Source organism: Loxodonta africana, chromosome 4, assembly GCF_030014295.1.
Source record: "Loxodonta africana isolate mLoxAfr1 chromosome 4, mLoxAfr1.hap2, whole genome shotgun sequence".
NCBI classification, from domain to species: domain Eukaryota; kingdom Metazoa; phylum Chordata; class Mammalia; order Proboscidea; family Elephantidae; genus Loxodonta; species Loxodonta africana.
Window position 1 is genome coordinate 146,745,159 of NC_087345.1, and position 25,322 is coordinate 146,770,480.

Genomic DNA, 25,322 nt, shown 5'->3' on the forward strand with positions numbered 1-25,322 from the left:
TTACAAAGCAACTGACTTTGCTAACTCTAATGACACAAATGTCATTGACTTCCATATACTTAGACCATATTATACTACAATAACAATTAAATCACACAATTACAGTAAGAATAGCCACAAAAATCATTTTATTAAACAAAAATACTTTTAGTGAGCATCCACTCAACTGGTATCAGCAGACTAGAGAGTAGCCAATGCATTAGTGAGCATGTTTTAAAGAAGAAATAGTGTACATCAATTAATAATAACAATAATGACGTTGGTAAAAGAGCATCTATTATACGCTACTGTCAAAGGCAAATGTTGGGCCACCATTTCATCTACTGGAGCACTTCATGATACAGAACTGAAACTGAGTTGGCCTGTGGGCTATGCACAATTATATACTTTTAAGGTTCCTTAATGGCAGTATGTCACAAACTTTTCAAATCATTGGCTTCTTTATCCTCCAATGGAGAACATGAATTTGCTCACAAATAGCTGGCGTTATGCAAAAACAAAACATCCATAAAGTAAAGGTAAGAGGCATCTCAGGTTCATTCTTCACATAACATTTTAAGGTGAGCCCACTATACTTTGGAGTTTTGTTCTTGCCTTCTTTCCTTCAGTTTTTTTTTTTTTTTTGCTGGTAAAGCCCATATTGTTATTATCTCTATAGGGGTTATTTGAATTATCTAAGGATGAAATGCTTGTTCTCTGTCCTTCCAACACTAATCTCCAGACTCTGATATTTCACATGACTTAGAAAGCAGGCATGGATGGGGAGAGGAACACGTGGTGATAGATGCCAGGCTAACCATGCTTTGGTCTCTCCCCTGACCATGCATATCATTTTCCTTGCAGAGGCTTACAAAAAGACTACAGAACAGATACAGTATTTGGAACTGATGTTCCCTGCTGGTTTGTGCACAACAGTGGAAAAGGTTTCATCGATGGACATTACAAGGATTACCTCGTGCCTCAGCTCTATAGCTATCTCAAATGGCCTTAAAGGTTTATAAATAAAGTTTGGGAAATTACTTGTATAAATACAGTTTTCCTGCCACTGTGCAGTCATTCTTTAGTTTGAATAATTAGAAACTAACCACACATAACAGTAGTTTATAAAAAACCTGTTAAATATCTAAAGAAAATGTTTTGCAAAGAAGCCTTAGGATTTTTTTTTTTTTGCCTTTTCAACTGCTACGGGGTGTTAATCGAGCTAATGCAGAAGAAAGTTGGCCTCCAGACAGAGCCCTAGATTTGGCATTTCCTATGATGGTTTCACTATTGTCGAGCGCCAGTTCCTCAGCCTTGCCAGTTGAGTACATTTTTATGCTATCAATTATACGGGAAGTTCAATTATAAGAGTGTTAGTTGGTGAGCATGAAATGAGAACAAGAGGTTACCTGATCTTAGTTGTTTTGCAGCTCATGTTGAAGTCCTGACACCCCTTAGGGATAGCCCTGTCAAGGTACCTGTGATGCTCCAATATGCTTAGCCAAGGTTTCCTCCATAGTGCCGGCCCCTTTTTAGTCCACAATGTCTCAGTTGACCAACCTCATTCTATTCAGTCATTCTCCAGGTCAGATATAATAAAATTGGGTAGGTTTCTGCCTATTAAATTATAATCACATAAGAGCCCTGATTCCCTGAAATCATTAAAAGATCACCTAGGAGATTTTGTTGCTCCCCAACTCTTTACATGTTTAAAATCTGATGGTTAATTGCATACAGTGTTAATATTACTAAATGAATTCTGAGAGAACCATAGTTCGAAATTCTCTGGAAGCCTCCGGTCTGTGAACCAAAGTTCATACAAATTTACCATATCTTGACCACAGTCTTCCTTAGTACTCTTTGTAGTCCTTTTGTATTTAAACAATTCCTAAGAATAATGCCACATTTACATTTTAAACCTTATATTAGACTTTATTTAAAAATAATTTAATAACTTAGGATTTAATATGATTAATAAACTATGGTGAATTTTGGTGAAAAGGTGCAAGTCTGATCCATTAAAATTCTTTGTTTATAACTTTAAAAATAAATATACTTTAAAAGGTCAAATTGCACTTTTAAAACGAGTTTTAAAGGTTCATTTTCATGAAGTTTTTTTCCCATAATTTGGTAAAGATCATTTTTCATTTTAGAAAGTAGATGAAATTCCCTCTTTTTGCACATACCCAACCCATATTTGAAACAAACAAACAAAAAAAGAAAGTGATTGTCTTTTGGCTTAATTGTGGAAGATTAAAGAATTCTGATTATTCCATAAAGGTAACTTCATTACTGAAGTGGTAAATGGCATTGCTCTTTAGCTTCATTCTTTTCTCCAAAAATTGGTCACCTATAACACATTAAAAATAAAGCAAACCAAACCACTATATCTTTTCCATCTGCTATTTCAAAAATACTAATCTCGAAATGCTAATATTTAACACAAATGTCTAAAGTGGGTTCTTATAATTATTACTTGGTAAAACTCTTGATTTAAAACTTCTACCCTTATATATAAGCTTAGTTTGACTCCTCACAGTGCTCAGTTGTTTTTAAAATAATGGCGAAAATCTTGGGGTTTATATTCAGGATACTGGACAACTGAGGCTTATTTAAAAAAAAGCTAGATATAAAATCAAATCCATATATGACTCAAATTATCAAAATTTTATTAATTGCTGCTGTTTTGAAATTCATTACCTGTAAGAAATTTTTACTGTTCACCTGTGTCCCTCTATGAACCTTTCCTAAATAACCAATTTTGAGTTCCAAATGAATAATCCATTTTGAATATCAAATGAAGGAATCTAATTAATGGAAATACTTTCTTGGTTAGTTTCTGAAGGTATCCCTCAGTGATAAAGAAAAACAACTTGACAATGACTTGTATTATGTTTGATTATTCCTTGGAGCACCTTACCACCCATCGGTAGTTCATCGATATTGAAATTTGTATAGAATAGTGGTATTTAGGAAGACTTATTAACAACCTGCGCTATGCAGACGACACAATTTTGCTTGCTGAAAGTGAAGAGGGCTTGAAGCACTTACTGATGAAGACAAAGACCATAGCCTTCAGTATGGATTACACTCCAACATAAAGAAAACAAAAATCCTCACAACTGGACCGATAAGCAACATCATGATAAACAGAGAAAAGATTGAAGTTGTCAAGGATTTCATTTTACTTGGATCCACAATCAACAGCCATGGAAGCAGCAGTCAAGAAATCAAAAGACGCATTGCATTGGGCAAAACTGCTGCGAAAGACCTCTCTGAAGTGTTAAAAAGCAAAGATGTCACCTTGAAGATTAAGGTGCGCCTGACCCAAGCCATGGTGTTTTCAACTGCCTCATATGTATACAAAAGCTGGACAATGAATAAAGAACACTGAAGGAGAATTGGCACCTTTGAATTGTGGTGTTGGCAAAGAATATCGAATATACCATTGATTGCCAGTAGAATGAACAAATTTATCCTGGAAGAAGTATAGCCAGAATGCTCCTTAAAAGCAAGGACTGCGAGGCTTTATCTCATGTACTTTGGACATGTTATCAGGAGGGATCAGTCCCTGGAGAAGGACATCATGCTTGGTAAAGTAGAGGGTCAGTGAAAAAGAGGAAGACCCTCAAGGAGATAGACTAACACAGTGGCTTCAACAATTGGCTGATGCATAACAACGATTATGAGAATGGTGCAGGACCAGCAGTGTTTCGTTCTCTTGTACATAGAGGTTGCTACTAGTGGGAACCGACTCAACGGCACCTAACAACAGTGGTATTCAACTTAAATCTCAGCTAAGGGTATTACAGGGCTGCCAGTTGTCAGAAATATTAATCATCTTTAGGACTTATGTACCCTATTTTCAAAGCTTTTTCTAAGTATCAATCTAAATAGTTGCCATTAAACCAACTGAATGTGTATGTCTTATTGCCAGGAAAATAGAAGCCTTGTTTGAGAAAAACGAGACTCTTGGCCCAGATCATACCTTTGTCATAAGTTTTTGTTTGTGCTTTTAAATTACTGATTATTAAAATAGTTTTCTTAGGGTCAGACCATTGCCAATACAAAGAAACAACAAAAAGAAGAGAATTAAAGAACGACTCATTCAGTGTTGGTAAAAATGAACCATGAATCAGGAGTTTAGTATCTTACTAGCATGAGGTTGTATGCAAATCACTTTACATGCTTTAACGAATCACTTAGTACCACAAACAGTGGCATATTCTCTTCAGCCTTATCCCCAGTGGAAATAGATACAGTGAAAGACCCAGTAAGAGCCAAGTAAAAATTACCTTGCTGTCTGCATACACATAAATGCTTGTGTGCTGTAAGAATTTAATATCATTTTTATTAATACCTTTTCAGACTGGCCAGCTCTACATTGGTGACTTCTGAAATATTCACCTAAGAGAAAGAAAACTCAGAGATACTTCACTTTAATAGTGGAACGATTCAATACTCCAATTAACATTGCTGGGGTCACGTCAATAAACCCAATGGCTAACTTACAGTCAAGGATGACTCATATTTTAAATCCTGAGATTCCATTTTACTTAAGTAGGAGCCTAGGTATAATGGTACCAAGTTAATAGTCTCTTACTGAGGTCCTGCAAAATCACGACAGTTTTTTTTTCTATTGTGCTTTAAGTGAAAGTTTACAGTTCAAGTTAGTTTCTCATACAAAAATTTATACACACATTGTTATGTGACCATAGTTGCTCTCCCTATAATGTGACAGCACACTCCTCCTTTCCACCCCAGATTTCCTGTGTCCATTCAACCAGCTCCTGTCCCTTTTGCCTTCTCATCTCGCCTCTGGAGAGGAGTTGCCCATTTAGTCTCAAAGATCGACTTGAGCTAAGAAGCGCTCTCTTCACGAGTATCATTTTATGTCTTACAGTTCAGTCTAATCTTTGTCTGAAGAGTTGGCTTTGGGAATGGTTTCAGTTCTGGGCTAAAAGAATCTGGGGGCCATGTCTTCTGGGGTCCCTCCAGTCTCAGTCAGACCATTAAGTCTTGTCTTTTTACTAGAATTTGAGTTCTGCACCCTGCTTTTCTCCAGCTCCGTCAGGGACTCTGTTGTGTTCCCTGTCAGGGCAGTCATTGGTAGTACCAGGCACCATCTAGTTCTTCTCGTCTGAGGCTGATGGAGTCTCTGGTTTATGTGGCCCTTCCTGTCTCTTGGTCATATTTTCCTTGTGTCTTTGGTGTTCTTCATTCTCCTTTGCTCCAGGTGGGTTGGGACCAATTTTGTATCTCAGATGGCCGTTTGCTAGCTTTTAAGACTCCAGATGCCACTCACCAAAGTGGAATGCAGAACATTTTCTTGATAAATTTTGTTATGCCAATTGACCTAAATGTCCACTAAAACCATGGTCCCCAGGCCCCCTGCCCCTACTACTCTGTCCCTTGAAATGTTTGGTTGTACTCAGGAAACTTCTTAGCTTTTGGTTTACTCCAGTTGTGCTGACTTCTCCTGTATTGTGTGTTGTCCTTCCCTTCATCTAATTCTTATCTAGTATTAGTAAATACCTTTCTCCCTCCCTCCCCACTCTCATAACCAGCTAAGAATGTTTTCTCCTGTGTTTAAACCATTTCTTGAGTTCTTATAATAGTGGTCTCATACAATATTTGTCCTTTTGCGACTAATTTCATTCAGCATAATGCCTTCCAGATTGATCCATGTTGTTTCAAAGATTCATTGTTGTTCTTTATTGTTGCATAGTATTCCATTGTGTGAATATACCATAATTTTTTAATTCATTTGTCTGTTGATGGGCACCTAGGTTATTTCCATCTTTTTGCTATTGCGAACAATGCTGCAATGAACATGGGTGTGCATGTTTCTATTCTTGCAACGGTTCTTATTTCTCTAGGATATTTTCCAAGGAGTGGGATTGCTGGATTGTATACTTCTATTTCCAGCTTTTCAAGGAAGTGCCAAATCGATTTCCAAAGTGGTTGTACCATTTTACATTCCCATTAGCAGTGTATGTGTTCCAGCCTCTCCACAACCTTCCCAACACTATTTTGTTTATTTTTTAGGATTAACGCTGGCCTTCTTGGGGTGAGATGGTATCTCATTGTAGTTTTGACCTGCATTTCTCTAACATCTGATAGTGAGCATTTCCTCAAGTGTCTGGTAGCCACCTGAATGTCTTCTTTGGTGAAGTGCCTGTTCATATCCTTTGCTCAGGGCAGATTTTTAGTTGCTCCAGATTATCAAAAGCTTTTTTTAAAAATAATTTTTATTGTGCTTTAAGTGAAAGTTTACAAATCAAGTCAGTCTCTCACACAAAAACCCATATACACCTTGCTACACACTCCCAATTACTCTCCCGCTAATGAGACAGCCCCCTTTCTCCCTCCACTCTGTTTTCGTGTCCATTTCGCCAGCTTCTAAACCCCTCCACTCTCTCATCTCCCCTTCAGGCAGATGCCAACAGTCTCAAGTGTCCATCTGATCCAAGAAGCTCACTTCTCACCAGCATCACTCTCCAACCCATTGTCCAGTCCAATCCATGTCTGAAGAGTTGGCTTTGGGAATGGCTCCTGTCCTGGGCCAAGAATATCAAAAGCTTTTCTTTATAGGCTTATTATTGCGTTTGAATATCAATTCACTGAACACTATCAATTCCTATAAAACGGGCATTTTGTGTCTATACCTCATCTCACTTTTATATCTCTAGCACTGAGTGCACTCCCTTAAATACCAGAAGCACTCAGGAAATGTTTGCTGAATGAATTTGACTCAAATGTGTCAGCAAAAACTGACAGGCAGGAGTAGATGCCAGAAGACAAAGAAAAAATCAGCAAATAAGGCAATGAGATTCAATGACATTCCAGTGAGGAAAATTCAGGGAATCTGGTTTTCCAGACAGCAATGCCAATAATTTGATATAATCCCAAGCAAGCTGATGAAAGTAATAGCTAATGATGTTTCAAAAAGAGAAAAAAAAAAAATCAATAGAAGATTTGATTTTGGATGTCTGAAGTCATTTTGCTTAACATAATCACTACTGACTTCTAAGAGCTTAGGGGAGAAAATGTGTTCTATAGTCTATCTACAATCTTATTTTGTGCCTCAGATTATTTTTTAATTGAATTTAAGCTAAAGTATGCTACTTTATCTTACTGAGATTCTTTCAGGAAGATGCTGGAGAAAGGAATTAAATGAAGCTGTTAGTAGGAGGTAGTGATAAAGTACTTTTTTCTGAGAATATCACTGAGTCGATTCCAAACTTACGAATTTTGGGGAGGCATATGTAATCTACCATGCTTTATTACATTACTATTAGGGAGAACCAGTCTCCTTATTAAAACTCTCCACGCCAGACTTAACACCAGGCCAGCCTTCAAATATTATTGCTTGCCTCCATCTACTACCAGCTGTAAGTTGCCGTAGAGTTGATTCTGACTCCTGGTGATCCCATGTGTGCAGAGTAGAACTGTTCCATAGTGTTTTTAAGGCTGACCTTTCAGAAGCAGACCACCAGGCTTGTCTTCCAAGATGCCACTGGGTGGGTTTAAACCAGCAGCCTTTAGGCTAGTAGTCAAGTGCTTAACCATTTGCTCCACCAGACCTGAAATTATTACTGCTTGCTTCTCTCTATTGCTAGTACCCCTCACTACCATTTATTAAACATCTACGATGTGCTGAGTACTATAGCTAACATTTTGCATGTATTTTCTGTAGTTCTCACAACCCTGCAAGGACCCATTAATTCTGACAATTTATAGTTTAAGAACATTAAGATTCAAGAACATTAACTTTTCTAAGATGAGTTTGTGACCAGAAAACAGCCAAAACTCAATCTAAAGTCTACCCAACTCCAGAACCTAGACCCTTTCCATGATACCATGCTGTCATTTCTGAAACACCTTAATTCATTAAGAACATTTTCTGTAGAACTACTGATATCACCCTATTCCTATTTCTTATACTGCCTCTTACAGTTGTTTATGCTTATTAGCATGTACTCTCCCATCTTCTGATAACAGAATTTATATTTTCTTTAGGAAACCACCCCTTCTCACTTTCTCAGTTCAAGAGAGATGGCTCAGGGGTTGGCAGATGAATCAGGTCTGGCCAACCAGTATACTCCAGTCTTATTTGGAGTATGGTCCAGGTATGGTTCAACAAGGCTCAATTCCAGGCCTTTTGTTTGAACTTCTAGAGAAGATAATCTTTCTCTGGTGTTGCTGAAAGATATGATGTAAACCTAGAGATGCTGGTAATCATCTTGTTATTATCAGTGCCTGAGAATGGAGCCAACAAAGAGGAAGCCAGAGATGCAGAGAGACCTAATAAGTGTTTATTCTCTGATCTCACGGCACCTGAAGCTAGGGTCTACTCCTTTTCAGTCATACAAATTATATTTCATTTTTCTTTTTTTTGAATAAGCAAATATGAGGTAGGTCTTCTGCCTTTTGTACCCCTCAGTAATATACTATTCTACTTTTTTAAAATGTATAGTTCAACATTAGGAAACCCTGGTGCTGAGTGGTTAAGTGCTACGACTGCTAACCAAAAGGTCGGCAGTTCGAATCCACCAGGCGCTCCTTGGAAACTCTATGGGGGCAGTCCTACTCTGTCCTATAGGGTCGCTATGAGTTGGAATCGACTCGACGGCAACGGGTTTTATAGTTCAACATTAGTCCCTATGTGGTGCAAACGGCTAAGTGCTCAGCTGCTAACTGAAAGGTTGGAGGTTCAGGTCCACCCAGAGGTATCTTGGTAGAAAGGCCTGGTGATCTGTTTCCAAAAATTCACTCACTGAAAACCCTAAGGAGCACAATTCTACTCTGACACGCATGGGGTCACCATGAGTCAGGATTGACTTGATGGCAACTGTTGGTTGGTTAAGTTCATCATTGCTGGTGGGATAATAAAACGGCACAGCCATTTTAGAAAACAGTTTGGCAGTTTCTCAAAATATTAAACACAGAGTTACCATATGATTCAGCAATTCTACTCCTAGCGCTCTCTCTCTCTCTGTGTGTGTGTGTGTGTATATATCCCAGTCCCATCAAGTCGATTCCAACTCATAGCGACCCTATAGGACAGAGTAGAACTGCCCGATAGAGTTTCCAAGGAGCACCTGGCGGATTCGAACTGCCGACCCTTTGGTTAGCAGCCGTAGCACTTAACCACTACACCACCAGGGTTTCCCTATATATATATATATTAAAAAAAAAAAAAAATTACACCCAAAAAACCTGTTGCCATCAAGTCGATTCTGACTCATAGCAGCCCTATAGGAAGGAGTAGAACTGCCCCATAGGGTTTCCAAGAAGTGGCTGGTGGATCAGAATTACCAATCTTTTTGGTTAGCAGCCTGAGCTCATAACCACTGTGCCACCTGGACTCATATATATACTCCAAAAAACTGAAAACATATTTTCACATGAATGTTCATAGCAGCATTATGTATAATAGCCAAAAAGTGGAAACAACTCAAATATCTATCAACTGAAGAATGGATAATCAAAGATACATGCTATGACATGGATGAACCCTGAAAACATTATAAGAAGCCAGTCAAAAAGACCATACATTGCATAATTCCATTTATATGAAATGTTCAGAGTAGGCAAATCCATAGAGACAGAAAGTAGATTAGTGGTTGCTAGGGGCTTCAGAAAGAGGGAATTAGGGAATTACTGCTAATGGTATACGCTTTCTTTTTTGGGGTGATGAAAATGTTCTAAAATTATATAGTGGTGTTGGTTGCACAACTCTGTGAATATATACTAAAAATCAACAAATTATATACTTTAAATGGGTGAATTGTACAGCATGTGAATTGTATTTCAATAGAGCTGTTATATTTATAATTCAACTTTCTAAATTTATAGTTACTATATTTATAGTTCAAATATTGATGAAAATATAGAGTATGTGAAGGATATTCTCCAATTATATGATTCTAAATTGTCTAAAACACTTTATATATAACAACATCCCTTTAATAAAGATCAAAAAACATTACGAAGGAAACAAAAATAACAAGGATAAAATTACAGTTTTGATACTGCCTAAGACATAATTAGATTTTTATACAGGTTTAGCTAAACAATTATATAGTAATATTTAAATAAACCCATTTGTTTTATTAAAAAAAGAAACACCCTAACACAGTAGAGTCTCATAATGCTTAGAGAACACCAATTTGATGCTTTGGTATTTTAATGTGTTGTTAATAAATTTTCAAACTCAGGCAAGTTTTGAAATGTCTTCATATTGAATTCCTTCAACTCTGCGTCCTTTCAAAGGGCCCTACAAATTAAAATAATTTTTAAAAAAGGTTAAAAACACACATATACTTAAAAGACAAGAACAAAGACACAAATTTACCTTTTCCATATCATTAAAGTACTATTAAGGTAGCTAACATTTCTATACTTCTAAAAATTTTAGAAATCATCTACAGAATTCTTACTAGGAACTACCGTATTTTCTTCAATGATACTTGCAAGAATTCTGAGATGCTCTATTAATAGGTACTTTTTTTTTATGGCAGAGATTCACTAACTGTTCAGTATCTCCTCTGCTCCCTAGATAGTTACTGCACATCCTAGCTCCCCCTGCAGTTAGGTGAGGCCACATGACAGAGCTCTAAACCTTGGAAGTAAACAAAAATGATGTGCCGCTTCCAGACCCAGGCCATAATATTCTCCCCTACACAACCTGTCATGCTTACTTCCCCTTGCCTGATGCACATAAACATGGCAACCAAAGAAAGGCACTTGTAGATGATGGTAAACCTACGAGTTGACTTGGAAGGATCCTGGGTCTACAAATCACCACTTAGAAAAGGTTGCTCCCTGATCAAGAATACCCATTAGCACTTTTAAAATGAGAAGTTAATTTCTATCATGTTTGTGCTGTTATAAATTTGGGGGTTTCTTTTTTATAGCAAATATTATTTTAAGTAATACAGATACTCATACTTAAATGGTAGCTAGCCTGGTTTAGCTGTGACAGTTAGGTTGGCCTGTATTATAGAAAGTAAATCTAACTTTAAATAAATTTTCTTCTTTTCTCCATATCCAACAAAAAGAGAAAGAAGAAAATCTGATTAATTAAAGACAGTATCTTTCATAAAAGCTGATATAACCTGGGAAGACAGAGGTTAAGAATATGGGCTCTAGAGCCAAACTACCCCAGTTCAAATCCCACCTTCAGCAAGAGACTTATCATTTATTACACATCATCGGGCTGTCGGGAGGAATAAATTAGTTAACACAGATAAAGTGCTTAGAACAACACCTGCAACGTAACAGGAGTATGAGCACAACAACTGTCAACTTTTAGTATTATTAAATCTTTTGGTTAAAATTTAAAAGTTGGTCCTCTCCCTCGCATAATATAAAATGGTGATGAGGACAATAACTATAACCCTGAACTGAGATTTTGACTTTTTTTTTCAACTGAGGATCATATCTTCCCTCAAAAATGCTTTATAAAATTTCATTCTTTTTAATATATAATAATGATTTTATTTAAGGGAAAAATTTCCAGATAAAACATGACCCAGGTTGAATTTCAGTTTCACTTTTAAAGGTCTATGGTCAATTACATTTTTCTGAAAGAACAACAAATCTGGGGAATAAGATGGAAGCCACAGATTTGGGTTATTAGGCAAATACCTAAAAAGGCAAGGCTGATTTTGAATAATTTATCAGCTATTAAAAAAATATGCTTAATATAGGGCCACATGAACCAGAGACCTACATCATCCTGAGACCAGAAGAACTAGTTGGTGCCCGGCCACAACTGATGACTGCCCTGACAGGGAGCACAACAGAGAACCCCTGAGGGAGCAGGAGATCAGTGGGATGCAGACCCCAAATTCTCACAAAAAAACCATACTTCTGAAACTAGAGGAATCGCGGCGGTCATGGTCCCCAAACCTTCTGTTGGCCCAGGACAGGAACCATTCCCGAAGACAACTCATCAGACATGAAAGGTACTGGACAGTGGGTAGGAGAGAGATGCTGATAAAGAGTGAGCTATTTATATCAGGTGGACACTTGAGACTGTGTTGGCATCTCCTGTCTGGAGGGGGGATGGGAGGATAGAGAAAGTTGGAAGCTGGCAAAATTGTCACGAAAGGAGAGACTGGAAGGGCCAACTCATTACGGGGAGAGCAATTGGAAGTACGGAGTAAGGTGTATATAAACTTATATGTGATACTCTGACTTGATTTGTAAACGTTCACTTGAAGCTCAATAAAAGTTAATAAAAAAAAAATATGCTTAATATATGGGTAAATTTCAAATAAATAACTGACAGAAACTTAAGATGCCAGAAATTATTAAAAAAAAAAAAAGGGCAGGAGAAATCAATTAAAACATTTATGTGTTTTGTGGCAGTGACTTGGAAAACACAGGGACATACAAGACAAACATAGAACATATTTTATATGGGCAGGGTACCAAAAAAAAAAGAAAAACTCAACAAGTGGGTTTCGTCTTCCAGAGGTACAGGCTGCTCTGTAATCAATGAGGCTTTCTATGTGGATTTGCATATATATTCTATGGTAGGCATGGGGTATGAAGGAATTAATAAAGAATGAATATAAATTGTCTCCTGTAAGCTGTCTTCAGAAGGGAACATCAGAAACTTGCCTTTCTCCTAATTGCCTTACTGTTTAGAACCATATATCTTTAACTCTAAATGACAGTTTTCCATCTCCAGTACAGCGATTTTTAGTATTTTTGGGGGGAGGGGAGGGGAGGAATTAATGCATTAGAAAGGAAGATGAAGCTGTGGGTTTATAGTAAGGGAGGCAGGAAATTAGCTCTTGATGAAAATCTTACAAATTGGGAACCAAAGATATCTTGATTGAATCTAGAATATCCTCAATAGTAATTAGTTGTTCTGTGTATCTCTTAGATAAAAATATGAAGAAGGATCTAAATTTCATAGTATTAGCAAATTAAAAAGTGGAGAATAATTAATCTGTCAAGGAAATATGGGATTTTCCATGACCTTATATGGACTGTGTCAAAGAGAAAAATCTGTTGAGTTTTTTTTTTTTTTTTTAATCTGTTGATTAAGTCAGGCTGATAAACTCTTCCATGTCAGGTCAGGTTCCCTTTTCCTTTTTCCCCCCTTGTATTATGCTGGTGAAACCCTGGTGATGTAGTGGTTAAGAGCTACAGCTGCTAACCAAAAGGTCAGCAGTTTGAATCCAACAGGCACTCCCTGGAAACTCTATGGGGCAGTTCTACTCTGTCTATAGGGTTGCTATGAGTCAGAATTGACTTGTCGACAATGGGCTTGTTTTGGGTTTTGTTTTATGTTAGTAAGTGACAAGTTTCTAGGTTACAATTGTCAGAGACAGAAAAAAATGCTCAGTTTACTTAAATTGTGCATTTTTCAAATAAGGACCTAAATGGTTCTTGCAGAAAACATTCCTGACACGTATATTCTAAAACAGGTCCATGGATGGGTTTAGGAAGCCTGTAAACTCCATAAAAAGAGTATACAAAACTTAGCAATTATGTGCAATATCTTAGAGAGTCCAAAACTTTCACTGGACTTTCCAAGGAGACTATTATCCCCCAAAATACTAAAAATCACTGTACTAAAAAAAAAAAAAACTAGAGATGAAATATTCTGTCATTTAGACATAAAGATGTAGTATAGTACTTCAGCGCTCTGAACAGAATTAGGCAATTAGGACAAGGGCAAGTTTTTGATCTTTCCATCTGAAGACAGCTTAGACCTCACTTGGCCTCACTCATGAGGCTGTCAGTGAACTACCATCTTTACTTTTTTGATCTCTGCTAATGCTTTAAAAAAAACGTTGATTTCTGTGGCTCTTTTTCCAGTAACTATAACTGTACTTGGCCCACTATTTTGACTCTGCCAAACAGTTTTATATTAGGTATGAGAAAAAAAAGTTAGGATACAAAACTATACATAACTGTATATGATTTTACAAAATAAAAGACTGGAAAGAAATATATAAAAATATTAATGGGGGTTATCCCTGAGCTGGAGGTTCATGGGTAATTTCTTTTATTATTTACACTAAATTTTATTTTTCAGGTTTTATACAATAATTATAATTAGAGATAAAATGCTTTAGTAATGACAGAATCATAGGGGAAAATAAGCCTACAGATTTCCAAAAAGGAGAGACGGCAAACCAAAGACTCAAACTCTAAAATAAAACAAAGATCAAGCCAATGAAAAAGAACAATGGTATAGTTTTAAAGCATTTTAAAATTTCTGTCTTTGTGTAAACATACGTACAGTTTCAATAACTATAGTAGCTGAAAAAGTCTTTTCATTGATGGATTCTAGGGTACCTTCATTTCCTCTGTAGCCTCCATTTAAAACCAGAATTCTTTTTCCTACAATAGAAAATAAAATTTAACACAAAGAAAATGTCCACTTCTGTTTTCATTCTATTACAGCAAAATGCAGCTACACTGAACTAATATAACTAAAACCAAACCCTTCTCTTAGAAGTTTTAATCATTTAATAACTGTATAACATTCTAAAGTACAGTTTGCAGATAGTTTGGTTATTATAACATCATAAGATTCCTCATTTATTTCACTTATTCGTTAAAGGGTAAGTTTTAGTTTTAGATTGTAAGGAGTGTAAGGTAGTTGGAAGAAATGATAAGTCCGGAAATAACCAGCAAACTTTTAGCTTACTTTGTCTTTTTTTAAAATTCATAAGATGACTTGGCAGTTTTGTAAAAATCTAAACATATTCTTACCATATGACCGAGCCATTCTATTTCTAGGCATTTACCAAGAGAAATCATAAGTCCATGTAAAGACTTGTACATGAATGTTCACAAACAGCTTTATTTTTAACAGCCCAAAGCTGTAAACAACCCAAACACCCATCAGTAGGTGACTGGATAAATAACCTGTGGAATATTCATACAAAGAAGTGCTACTCAGCACAGAAAGGAATGAACACATGTGACAACATGAATGGATCTAAAATAATTATGCTGAGTAAAAGAAGCCAGACCAAGAAAACAGGACATAGTATATGATTTCATGTATATAAAATTCTAGAAAAATGCAAACTAATCTATAGTGACAGGAAGCAGATCAGTGGCTGCCTGGGAAGACAGGGGAGGCAGGAGCAAAGAGGCAGGAGGGAGAGATTATGAAGGGAAATGAGGAAACTTTGGGGGGGCAATGGATATATTCATTATCTTCATTTGTAGAGATAGTTTTCACACGTTAAAATTTATTAAATGGTTTATTTTATATATGTGCAGTTTATCGTATGTCAATTATATCTCAATAACGGTGAAAAAAAAATTTCTTTTAAGCCAGAAGATTAGTTTTATTTTACAGAAGAAAAAAAAGAATGAGATGGTGGAGTAAGAATAAAGAATAACACATATGATAAGTGGACATTTTAGAGACTGATACTATCATGCATCTAAGTACCCAAATGGTAAAGACAATTAAGGGGAAAAAATGCAAAATACACACTTTCACATTACTATCCAGGTAGCTAGAACAAACATAACCTCAATACGATTGATTTTAACCACATATATCTATGTTTTGCTTCAGGAAAAAAAAAAATGTATTCTGAAAAACGAAAAATTCATTCAATGCACAAAACATCTTTACGAGCAAACTAATAGATTACTAAGTTAACTGATGTCAAAAAAGGACCAGTTATATTGAGAGTTATATATTATTAGAAAAGGAAACTTCTATCCATAACCATCAAGTAATGTCAAAAAACTATGGTTTTAAGAATGGAATCACTGGTTTTGATGGCATACACATCAGACGGTCTGCAAAAAGATTTACCTGGTGCTGGTATTACTGTTTCTAAATGAGTCTGGTCAAGTTTCAGCTTGTCTCCAGAATCAATCATCTTTACAACAGCTGTATATTTGTCAATTACTTCCTGTTATGTAAAATTAACACTTTTATAGAATGAACACAAATTTAAAAGGACAAAAATAAATAGAATGAAAACAAATGAAATTCCAATCAAAAGATAAAAGCTGATTCTATTGATACTATTTTCCAGATTCCACATACAGTATATGGTTCTCAGTAAAGAACTCAATTCGAAGCTTAGTTAAGATTTTTGATTGGAAAGAATAAGAGACTAATGATCTTAGAGTAAGATTTAAGATATACAGAGCAAGAGGAGTTCTTTTGCCTAGCTTAAATGATAGTAGAAGGGCATTCATGCACACACACGGCTAGGTGCTAGAATGAAACTATATTTAGGAAAAACAAAAGGGAGAATCTAACAACCAGAGTGTTGATATAAATTTTAAAATCCTAGAGCAGTCAAAAAAGAGATACTTGAGAGATCAGGCAAAATACAAGAAGCACCTCTTTGGAGCTCTGGGGGCATAATTATACTGCCCATCATTAACAATTGACTCAACGGCAGTGTTTTTTTTTCTTTTTTTTTTATCATTAACAAGGAATATATCTTACTATCAAGGCATGCACACTGAGTTGTTTCTTTCAAGGGGCATCAATGGGATGTCATATATACATATACACTTTGAGCAAATAATAGACCAAGGTTAAGTATATCCTGTGGTTGGCTATGAAATATTTTTCCTACTATTATGAATTTAACTTTCCTCTTATAGAGCCATCAAGAACCTCAATACTTGACAGGGATTGGACTGGACTATGGGATAGAAAATGATGCTGGTGAGGAGTGAGCTCCTTGAATCAAGTCGACACAGAAGACTGTGTGGGCAGCTCCGGTCTGGAGGGGAGATGGAAGGGCAGAGGGGGACAGAAGCTGGCTGAATGGACACGAAAATAGAGAGTGGAGAGAAGGAGTGTGCTGTCTCATTAGGGGGAGAACAACTAGGAGTATATAACAAAAAAAAAAATTATGTAAATTTTTGTATGAGAGACTGACTTGATTTGTAAACTTTCACTTAGAGCACAATAAAAAAAAAAAAAAAAAAGAACCTCAATACCTCTGCTACTGAGCCACAGTTTCAGGAAATACCAAAACAGCTTCACTCAGTCACCCCTAAGCTTTTTCACAAATTCTATTCACAGCTTCCTTACCTTCACAATACCCTTTTTCTTATGATATTTCTCTCCAAGTTTTTTGGTTATAATTTTCACAATGATTTCCTAGAAAACAACAACAACAAAACAGAAAGATGAAAAGACATGAAGTATCTTTCCTTTTTTACTTTTTTATTTTAAATCATGTGCTCTGGTAAATGAGAAATTATGGAGTTCTCCAAAGATTAGACAGGAAGCTCTGGGACTGTGAGTTTGTTAATGGGGTAAAAACAATTCAGAAAAGGAGGGTGAGAACAAGTGTACAACTTGAAGAATATAATCAACTAAACATATAGAAACTGCTGAATTGGTATATGTTCTGTGTATACTCTCAACAACAATAAAAATAAATAAAAGGAAATTATGGCATTTTAAGCCTTCCCAACAATGGCAAAACATTTCCTTGGTAATATTTCATGTCTTCTTTCTTTTCTTTTACTCAACATAGTTACCAAGGGAAAAAAAAAATATATATATATATATATATTTATATATATATATATAAAAATGGCTGCTTTCCATAATGAAGGTTTCTTGAAATCTAAGACTTTCATCTGTAAAATCTCAACTCATTTATGTCTTTCATAGATGGCATCTTTCTCTCCACTCAAGGAACGGAAAAGTTTCAAGGATATACTATTAGTGTTCACTGTTGATAAAAACTCAGATTGTAAAGGTCTCATTAGGAAATTGCCAGGAACTGAGCCTTTGATTTTGTGCATGACATTTTTCATTATGTTATTTTCTTGTTACATTGCTTTGAATTTTTAACACAGACAGGATTCCTCCAGATTAAAAAAAAAAAAGATTTGCTCTAGCTAAAAGTATCTCTCTTCTGACCATTTAATTCTCAAATGGGCAAGAAATCTGGGCTTGCTTCATAGTAATGAGTTCTGAGTTTGCTTCTTTAATCATTGTTTTCCTGATTAGTTTTCTAAAGGCTGACAATGAAAATTAAATAAACTGACTTATTGCTATATTCATGGCAGCGATCCTATATTTGCTACTTGAAGTAAATACAACAGAGAGGAACCACGTGGTCACTTCATTAAGCCATGCTAAAAACTATACTAACAAAAATTTAGTAAGGACTTTGTGGGGAGGGTATTTAACAGTAGAGACACCTTTAAGAGAAGACTTGAGTTGTCATATTGTTAAGCCTCTCCTCCACTTGTTAATTGCTGTCAAGTGGATCCCAACTTATGGTGACCCCATGTGTTCAGAGTAGAACTGCTCCATAAGGTTAAGGTTTAAGGCTGTGACCTTCCAGAAGCAGATAGCCAGGCCTGTCTCCTGAGCCACCTCTGGGTGAGTTTGAATCATCAATCTTATCGTTAGTAGTCAAGAGCTTAACGATTTGTACCACCAGGGACTACTCTACTAAGACTTTCTAAATGAAGCCAATTAATGCCAAAGCAGGTTCTCTGATTTAGCCAGAGAAATTCTAGGCTAAATTTCTCAAAGGCCCTTATGAATTCATACTATAGTAATTTGAAGACAACTCATTATAATCACTGTACTTATTGACCTTTTCCTACAATAGATCTATTCAAAATATTTCTTGTCTGAGTTAAAAAAATAAAGCCCTACAAGTCTATTTCTGTGAACTACTGGTTATTTTAACATATTGCCCATTTCAATATAAAAGACGGCTTGAGTTGTCAGAGCACTATCTGCAGGATTCTCACTTTCAACATAACATCCAGTAAGAAGAGCTATGAAAATAAAAAAATCAGAATAATTCACTATCTGAGAAAATTATCAAATAGAAAATAAAATTTAATTGCAAGTATTATCAATGAGAAGAGTTTTTTTTTACTAATTAAAAACTTGGAATGTTTCACTTTGTTTTTATTGTGTTTTAAGTGAAAGTTTACAGTTTGAGTTAGTTTCTCATACATAAATTTATACACACACAGTTGTGTGACCCTAGTTGCTCTCTCTATAATGTGATAGCACACTCCTCCTTTCTACCCTGGATTTCCTGGGTCCATTCAACCAGCTCCTGCCCCTTTTTGCCTTCTCATCTCACCTCCGGACAGGAGCTGCCTATTTAATCTCATGTATCTACTTGAGCTAAGAAGCACTCTCTTCACGAGTATCCTTTTATGCCTATAATCCAGTATAATCTTTGTCTGAAGAGTTGGCTTTGGGAATGGATTCAGTTCTGGGCTTCATTTTTATTTTTTGATTTTTGTTTTCTTTTTCCTTGAGACCAATGGTCCTTAACCAAGGGCACACACACATCAGAATCACTTGGGAGGTTAGTGAAAACATGCACTTCATCCCAAGAGACTGGTAGTATGAAGTATTTGTATTCTGAAAAGATGGCTCCAAGAAATTTTGATGTAAACTATGGTTAAGAATATTGCTTTAAACAAAATTCTTGATTACACTTTCATAAATTATATATGTGACTATTAAGATTCCAAAGCCAGCTATTCTAACAGGCAAAAACAAACCATAACCCACAAAATAATGAACAGTTTCTTCCCTACAGATCCTTCCTTTAATAATTTTATAAGAAAGAATAGACTTTTCCATCCCATGATATATCCCTCGGGTTTACAATAACCCAAACTTTTACTAACAGATCAGCAAATCAAGGTGACTAACCAGTAGTACTGTTTAGTAGTTGAAAATACAACCAGTAGAATCAGATTGCCAGGGAAATTCTGGCTCACCACTCACTAAATAACCTTGAGAAAATTACTCAATTTTTATATCAGTTTCCTTACTTATAAAATGGGAAGAATAACAGTAACTACCTTATAGAGTTATTATGAGAATTAACTGAAATAATTTATACACAGTACTTATTTTCCATTTAACTCAGCAAGTATTTCCACATTAGATAAGTTATTTCATGCTCCCATTCTATCTGGGACCAATGATCGTGACCCCAGGCAGAATGATGCAGTGGTGGTAACCGGGCACCAGCTAGTTCTTTTAGTCTCAGGGTAAATGATGAGGTTGTGGCTTGTGTGGACTTGTTTCTTCTCTGTGCTTTTGGTTGCGTACTTACTGTTTTTATCCTGGCAAGCAGAGATCCGTAGTTGTGTCTTAGATAGCAGCTTGCAAGCTTTTAAGATGCTAGACACTACTCACATCAATAGGATGCAGATCATGACTTTGGTGAACTATGTTATGCTAACAGGCTGAGCCGTCCCAAGAGACTATGGTCCTAAGCCTTCAAACTCAGAAAATCAATGTTGGAAGGTATCTGGTTATGCCTAACAAGTATCTGTGTTTGTGTCTTCAATGAATGTATGTGCCTGCACCCACACTGTTTTCACCTATGTACACACCTGTACCCACCCATATACCAATCTGCCTATACACATCCATATGTGCTCAAACACTCATTTTTACTTTGGTTGTGCTCCGCTGCCTACGTCTACATTCGGTGACACTTTCCCCCTCACCAAAAATAATTAGCCTGAGACATGGCCCCCGGACTCTCAGTTAGCCCAGAACTAAAACCATTTCCGAAGACAACTCTTCAGACACAGATTACACTGGAATATGAGACATAAAATGATACTAGTGAAGAATGTGCTTCTTGGCTCAGTAGATACATGAGACTAAATGGGCAGCTTCTGTCCGGTGGCAAGATGAGAAGGCAGAAGGGGACGGGCTGGCTGAATGGACACAGGAAATACAGGGTGGAGAGGAGGCGTGTGCTGTCACAGTGTAGGAGAGCAACTAGGGTCACAGAACAATGAGTGTATAAGTTTTTGTATGAGAAACTGACATGAATTATAAACTTTCACTGAAAGCACAGTTAAAAAAAAACCTAGTCTATACAGTATATAAAGCGTACTTTCCTCATCTTCCTCCTCCACCAATGAACACTGGTCTCTCTATATTTATCTATTCAGGTCTTCTTGTAAGAGGGATCATACAATATTTGTCCTTATATGCTTGACTTATTTCACTTAGTATTATGCCCTCCAGGTCCATTCATGTTATAATACATTTTGTGGACTCGTCATTGCTCTTTATTGTTGCATAATATTTCACTGTATGCATGTGCCACAATTTGCTTATCCACTCACCTGTTGATGGATACTTCAGTTGTTTCCATTTATTTGCTATTGTGAATAATGTGGCAACGAACATAGGTGTGGCCGAGTCTGTTTGTGTCATTACTTTTAGGGCTGTCATGGATTGAATTGTGTCCCCCCCAAAATGTATGTATTAACTTGGTTAGGCCATGATTCCTAGTATTCTGTGTTGTCCTCCATTTTGTGATTGAAATTTTATGTTAAAGATGATTAGGGTGGGATTGTAACACCCTTACCAGGTCACATCCCTGATCCAATGTAAAGGGAGTTTCCCTGGGGTGTAGCCTGCACCACCTTTTATCTCTCAAGAGATAAAAGGAAAGAGAAGTAAGCAGAGAGTTGGGAACCTCATACCATCAAGAAAGCAGCACCAGGAGCAGAGTGCATCCTTTGGACCTGAGGTTCCTGCGCTGAGATGCTGCTCCCAGGCCAAGGGAACACTGATGACAAGGACCTTCCCCCAGAGTCGACAGAAACAGAAAGCCTTCCCTTGACACCTTACATTTGGACTTCTAGCCTACTAGACAGTGAGAGAATAAATTTCTCTTTGTTAAAGCCATCCACTTCTGGTATTTCTGTTATAGCAGCACTAGATGACCAAGACAGGAACTCTAGGGTAAACACCTAGTAGTGGAATTGCTGGATCATAGGGTAGTTCTATTTCTAGTTTTTTAAGAAAGCACCATAGTGTTTTCCATAGCGGTTATACCATTTTATAGTCTCACCAGCCATGGATTAGGGTTTTGACCTTCCGACATCCTCACCAACACGTTGTTATTTTTTTTAATCAGTGCCATTTTTGCTGCAGTAAGATGGTATGTCACTGGAGTTTTGATGTGTATCTTTCTGATGGCTAATGATTGTGAATATTTTTTTCATATGTTTGCTGGCTGCTTGGACGTCCTCTTTGGTGACGGTTCTGTTCATGTTCTTTGCCTATTTTGTGACAAGGTTGTTTGTATTTTGTTGTCATTACAGTTTGTTTTTTTTTTTTAAACAAATTTTAGAGATTAGACTCTTATTGGATATAGAACTTTGGACTTCTTGACCTTTAGGGCTATTACTGAACTTATTTCTCAAGTTAGAAATTATCTAAATAATATATTAGTTTTTACTCTCCTGTTATTGATCAATCAGATTCTTTAGGAATAACTAAGTTTTATGAAAACTTCACATCTCAGTAAATTCCAAACAGAGCTTCAATAAATAACCATTTTAAAATAACAAACAATAATAAATAAGCAAAAAAATGCAAAGCTTCCCTGGGTATATAAAATTAAAACCAGCTTTTTTCTACAAAGTATCTAAACAGGTATTCTAAGTTCAATAAGCCATAAGCTGAAGATAAATATTTCTGCATTTACAATTCTACCTTTTAATCTCATTGCTGAAAACACAACCTTTGTCTTATAACAAAAATTAAAAATAACTCCAGGCTTCAATTTAAGGTGTCTATTAACAAATTTAGCATCAAACTCATGAAACCTTACTGGCCTATAAATAGGAAGTAATCTTCAAATACAGGTGCAACCAATAATTAAAGATGAAATAGAAAATTCATTAAAGCTATAAATCTAGATATATAATTTACATATATTTCAAAATTTTCATTATTTATACTAAATCCTATTTAGATCATTCACTTAAAAGTAGATTTGGAGCTTAAGAAGCTCCAGTTCAACACTCACAGGCTGCAGCCAGTAGTCTGTTCGAGCAGTTCTTTTCTTTTCCTCTTCAATCTATAGAACACATAAGACATTCATAAAATAATCTTTTTAAAATCTTCAGTTTAATTCAAGTACCATGCTATTTGGCAAAAGAATACCATAAAACACATACTTCACAGAAGACAAATAATATAGTTCAAAAGCTCCAGTACTTACAAACATTATTTGAAATTAGTGTTTGATCAAAATAAAACCTCAGATTTTAAAAGAGTATGTAATAAAGCAAGTCAATGTCCAAGAAAACAAACAAAAACTTCTATTTAGTCAACACTGCAAGGCTATCTGCCAGTACAATATCGCCCTCTCCCAGCTTCCTCCGTGACTGTCATTGAGCTAGAAAACATGTGATGCTTACGTGTGGTAAAACATAATATATATCCACTCCTCATTTATCGACATCATTTGGTTCCAAAGACCAGGTCATTAGGCGAGAACTGGCATTACGGAGGATGACCACATCAGATCACAAAATGGAGGATGACTACATTATTACATAACTGCCAAATCACATCATTACGTAACTACCAAATCACTGAGAATCACGACCCAGTCAAGTCGACACATAACCTTAACCATCACGGCCTTGCACCGTGGCATTCGTTACCGCCAGACATATGTCATTAATGCGTAAAATAGTCGGACAGTAGATTGTTTTACTATTGTAAATGAGAAATGTCAGACAATGACATAGTTGATAAGTAAAGAGAGGTGTGCTTTATTAATGCCACTGTAGTACAACATGGAAAGGTATTAGAGTTTGATGGTAATTTAAAACTATTTGATAATGTTGACAAAGTTTGTGAGAGAAAGGAAAGAAAAATATAACTAAAAGAGATGTCAATAAAAGAGTGATCAAAGGAAAAAAGCCCTGTCTGGCCATTATAGCTCCATATCATGCCTTTTCTTCCTCAACTACTTAAAGTGAATCCTGAGTATCAGGTTTCAATGGAATTGAACAACCTAATTTGTTGGTTAATTCTGAACCTCATCTTAAATCCTCCAAATTTCCAATATGAACAAAGAATAGTTCAAATTTAGCCTGTATTATGTTCAAAGTAGGTGGATCTGGCTTTCCATTTTACCTGGAATTAAATTAAAAAGATCCCTGCCATGGCATATAAGACCTCCATGATGTTGCCCTCACTTCTCTCTCTAACCTGAAATGATACCACCCTTCCCTCTGTGCTCTCTATGCTCTAGTCACACTGGCCTTTCCTTCAGGCCACAGAGGATTCCAATAACACGGAGTTACAGAAGATGAAAATGGACTTCATTTCTAACTTCCATTGCCACTAAAGCCCTTGTAATTGAATTCTACTGACGATAATTGCACAGACTTTCAATGATAGCACTTTACGTAAGAAAATAAACCTGCTTGGATAGGGGTTCCAATGCTGTTCAGATGGCACTGCAGCTAAGCTTCTTTGGTGAAACTAGCATATGTAAATTTTTCTAATTTTATATTAATGTAATAATTGGCGAAACGATTTAACTATCCTTAGGTTTGAGTTACATCACTCCTCTGCTGAGTCAATTAGCAATTCATAAACCGTACCTCCATGATTTCATCAAGTGCAGATTTCTTTTTCTTCTTTTCTTTTGATTGAGTGGAGCTATGGGAAGCTTCTTTTCGTTTCACTGATGCTGCGCTCCCTATTGTCTTCAATGCACTTGGCCCCAGAGAACTGATGAAAAGAAGAGTTAGACTTTTTATAAACTACACACAGATAAAAGCTTTACATTCATTTGTACGTATGCCTCCTCTCTCACAGTAGGGGAGGGACAGACCACACAATTTTTTCTTGTAGAAGAGCAGTAACTACTTCATGACTCACATAAAACAGATGCTCAATTAATATTTGCTGACTAAATGAATCTTACCAGTTTAATCATTTGTCATACTTACAAAAAAAAAAAAAAAACAAAGGATAAATATTTGCATAAAGCTAACATGAAGATAAAAAGAACAAGGTCTGATTAGTAGAAAATACAGTCGTTGTTATCAGGTACAGTCGAGTCGGTTCTGACTCATAGCAACCCTACGTACAAAAGAGTGAAACACTGCCCGATCCTGTGCCATCCTCACAATCATTGCTGTTTGAGCCTACTGTTGCAGTCACTATGTCAATCTATCTCGTTGAGGGTGTGGTAGGGGAAAAAACAGGCCAGACATAAATTTTATTAAAACAGGTTTTTATTAAGCCAAGATAAAGACAATTATTCAAGTAAGGGACATGCCAGTGTGCACTGGGCACAAAAGACTAAGCAGGATCTACTGAATCATTGTCAGAAAGCAGCTAATATACTGTTACAGAAGGAGGTAAAGTTAAGAAAAATTCTGATCGGTTATTCATCAGTACATTACTGTCAAAGATGAGATCTTTGTAATGATTGGGTTATCATGGGTACGTGGGCATTCTGGTTTGGTGGCTTACAGTTTTGTTTTAAGGCTCCTTGAGAACAAACTGTAGAGATAAGCTGTTT

The 25,322-nt window shown here is 36.3% G+C and overlaps 2 protein-coding genes across 4 annotated transcripts in view; one reads left to right on the forward strand and one right to left on the reverse strand.

Moving 5' to 3' along the window:
* The window catches only part of ITIH2 (inter-alpha-trypsin inhibitor heavy chain 2), a 43,892-nt gene extending 42,783 nt beyond the window's left edge, over window positions 1-1,109 (forward strand). Inside the window, exon 21 of the mRNA XM_003410737.3 lies at window positions 844-1,109. Within this exon, the coding sequence (XP_003410785.1) occupies window positions 844-991 (148 nt within the window). The 3' untranslated portion in view covers window positions 992-1,109. The remainder of the gene's footprint in view (window positions 1-843) is intronic.
* An 8,820-nt stretch (window positions 1,110-9,929) lies between these two features.
* KIN (Kin17 DNA and RNA binding protein) overlaps window positions 9,930-25,322 on the reverse strand; it is a 33,206-nt gene continuing 17,813 nt past the window's right edge. For 2 of the 3 annotated variants that reach the window (XM_003410591.4, XM_023548938.1), the window contains 6 exons: window positions 24,394-24,523; window positions 22,800-22,850; window positions 17,042-17,110; window positions 15,797-15,896; window positions 14,252-14,352; window positions 9,930-10,261 (listed from right to left, as the gene is read on the reverse strand). In XM_003410591.4, coding sequence (XP_003410639.1) covers window positions 10,199-10,261; window positions 14,252-14,352; window positions 15,797-15,896; window positions 17,042-17,110; window positions 22,800-22,850; window positions 24,394-24,523 — 514 coding nt within the window. In that variant the 3' untranslated portion in view covers window positions 9,930-10,198. Of the gene's footprint in view, window positions 10,262-14,251; window positions 14,353-15,796; window positions 15,897-17,041; window positions 22,048-22,799; window positions 22,851-24,393; window positions 24,524-25,322 lie in introns of those variants that run through there. The other variant, XM_064284840.1, reaches the window with a different exon arrangement.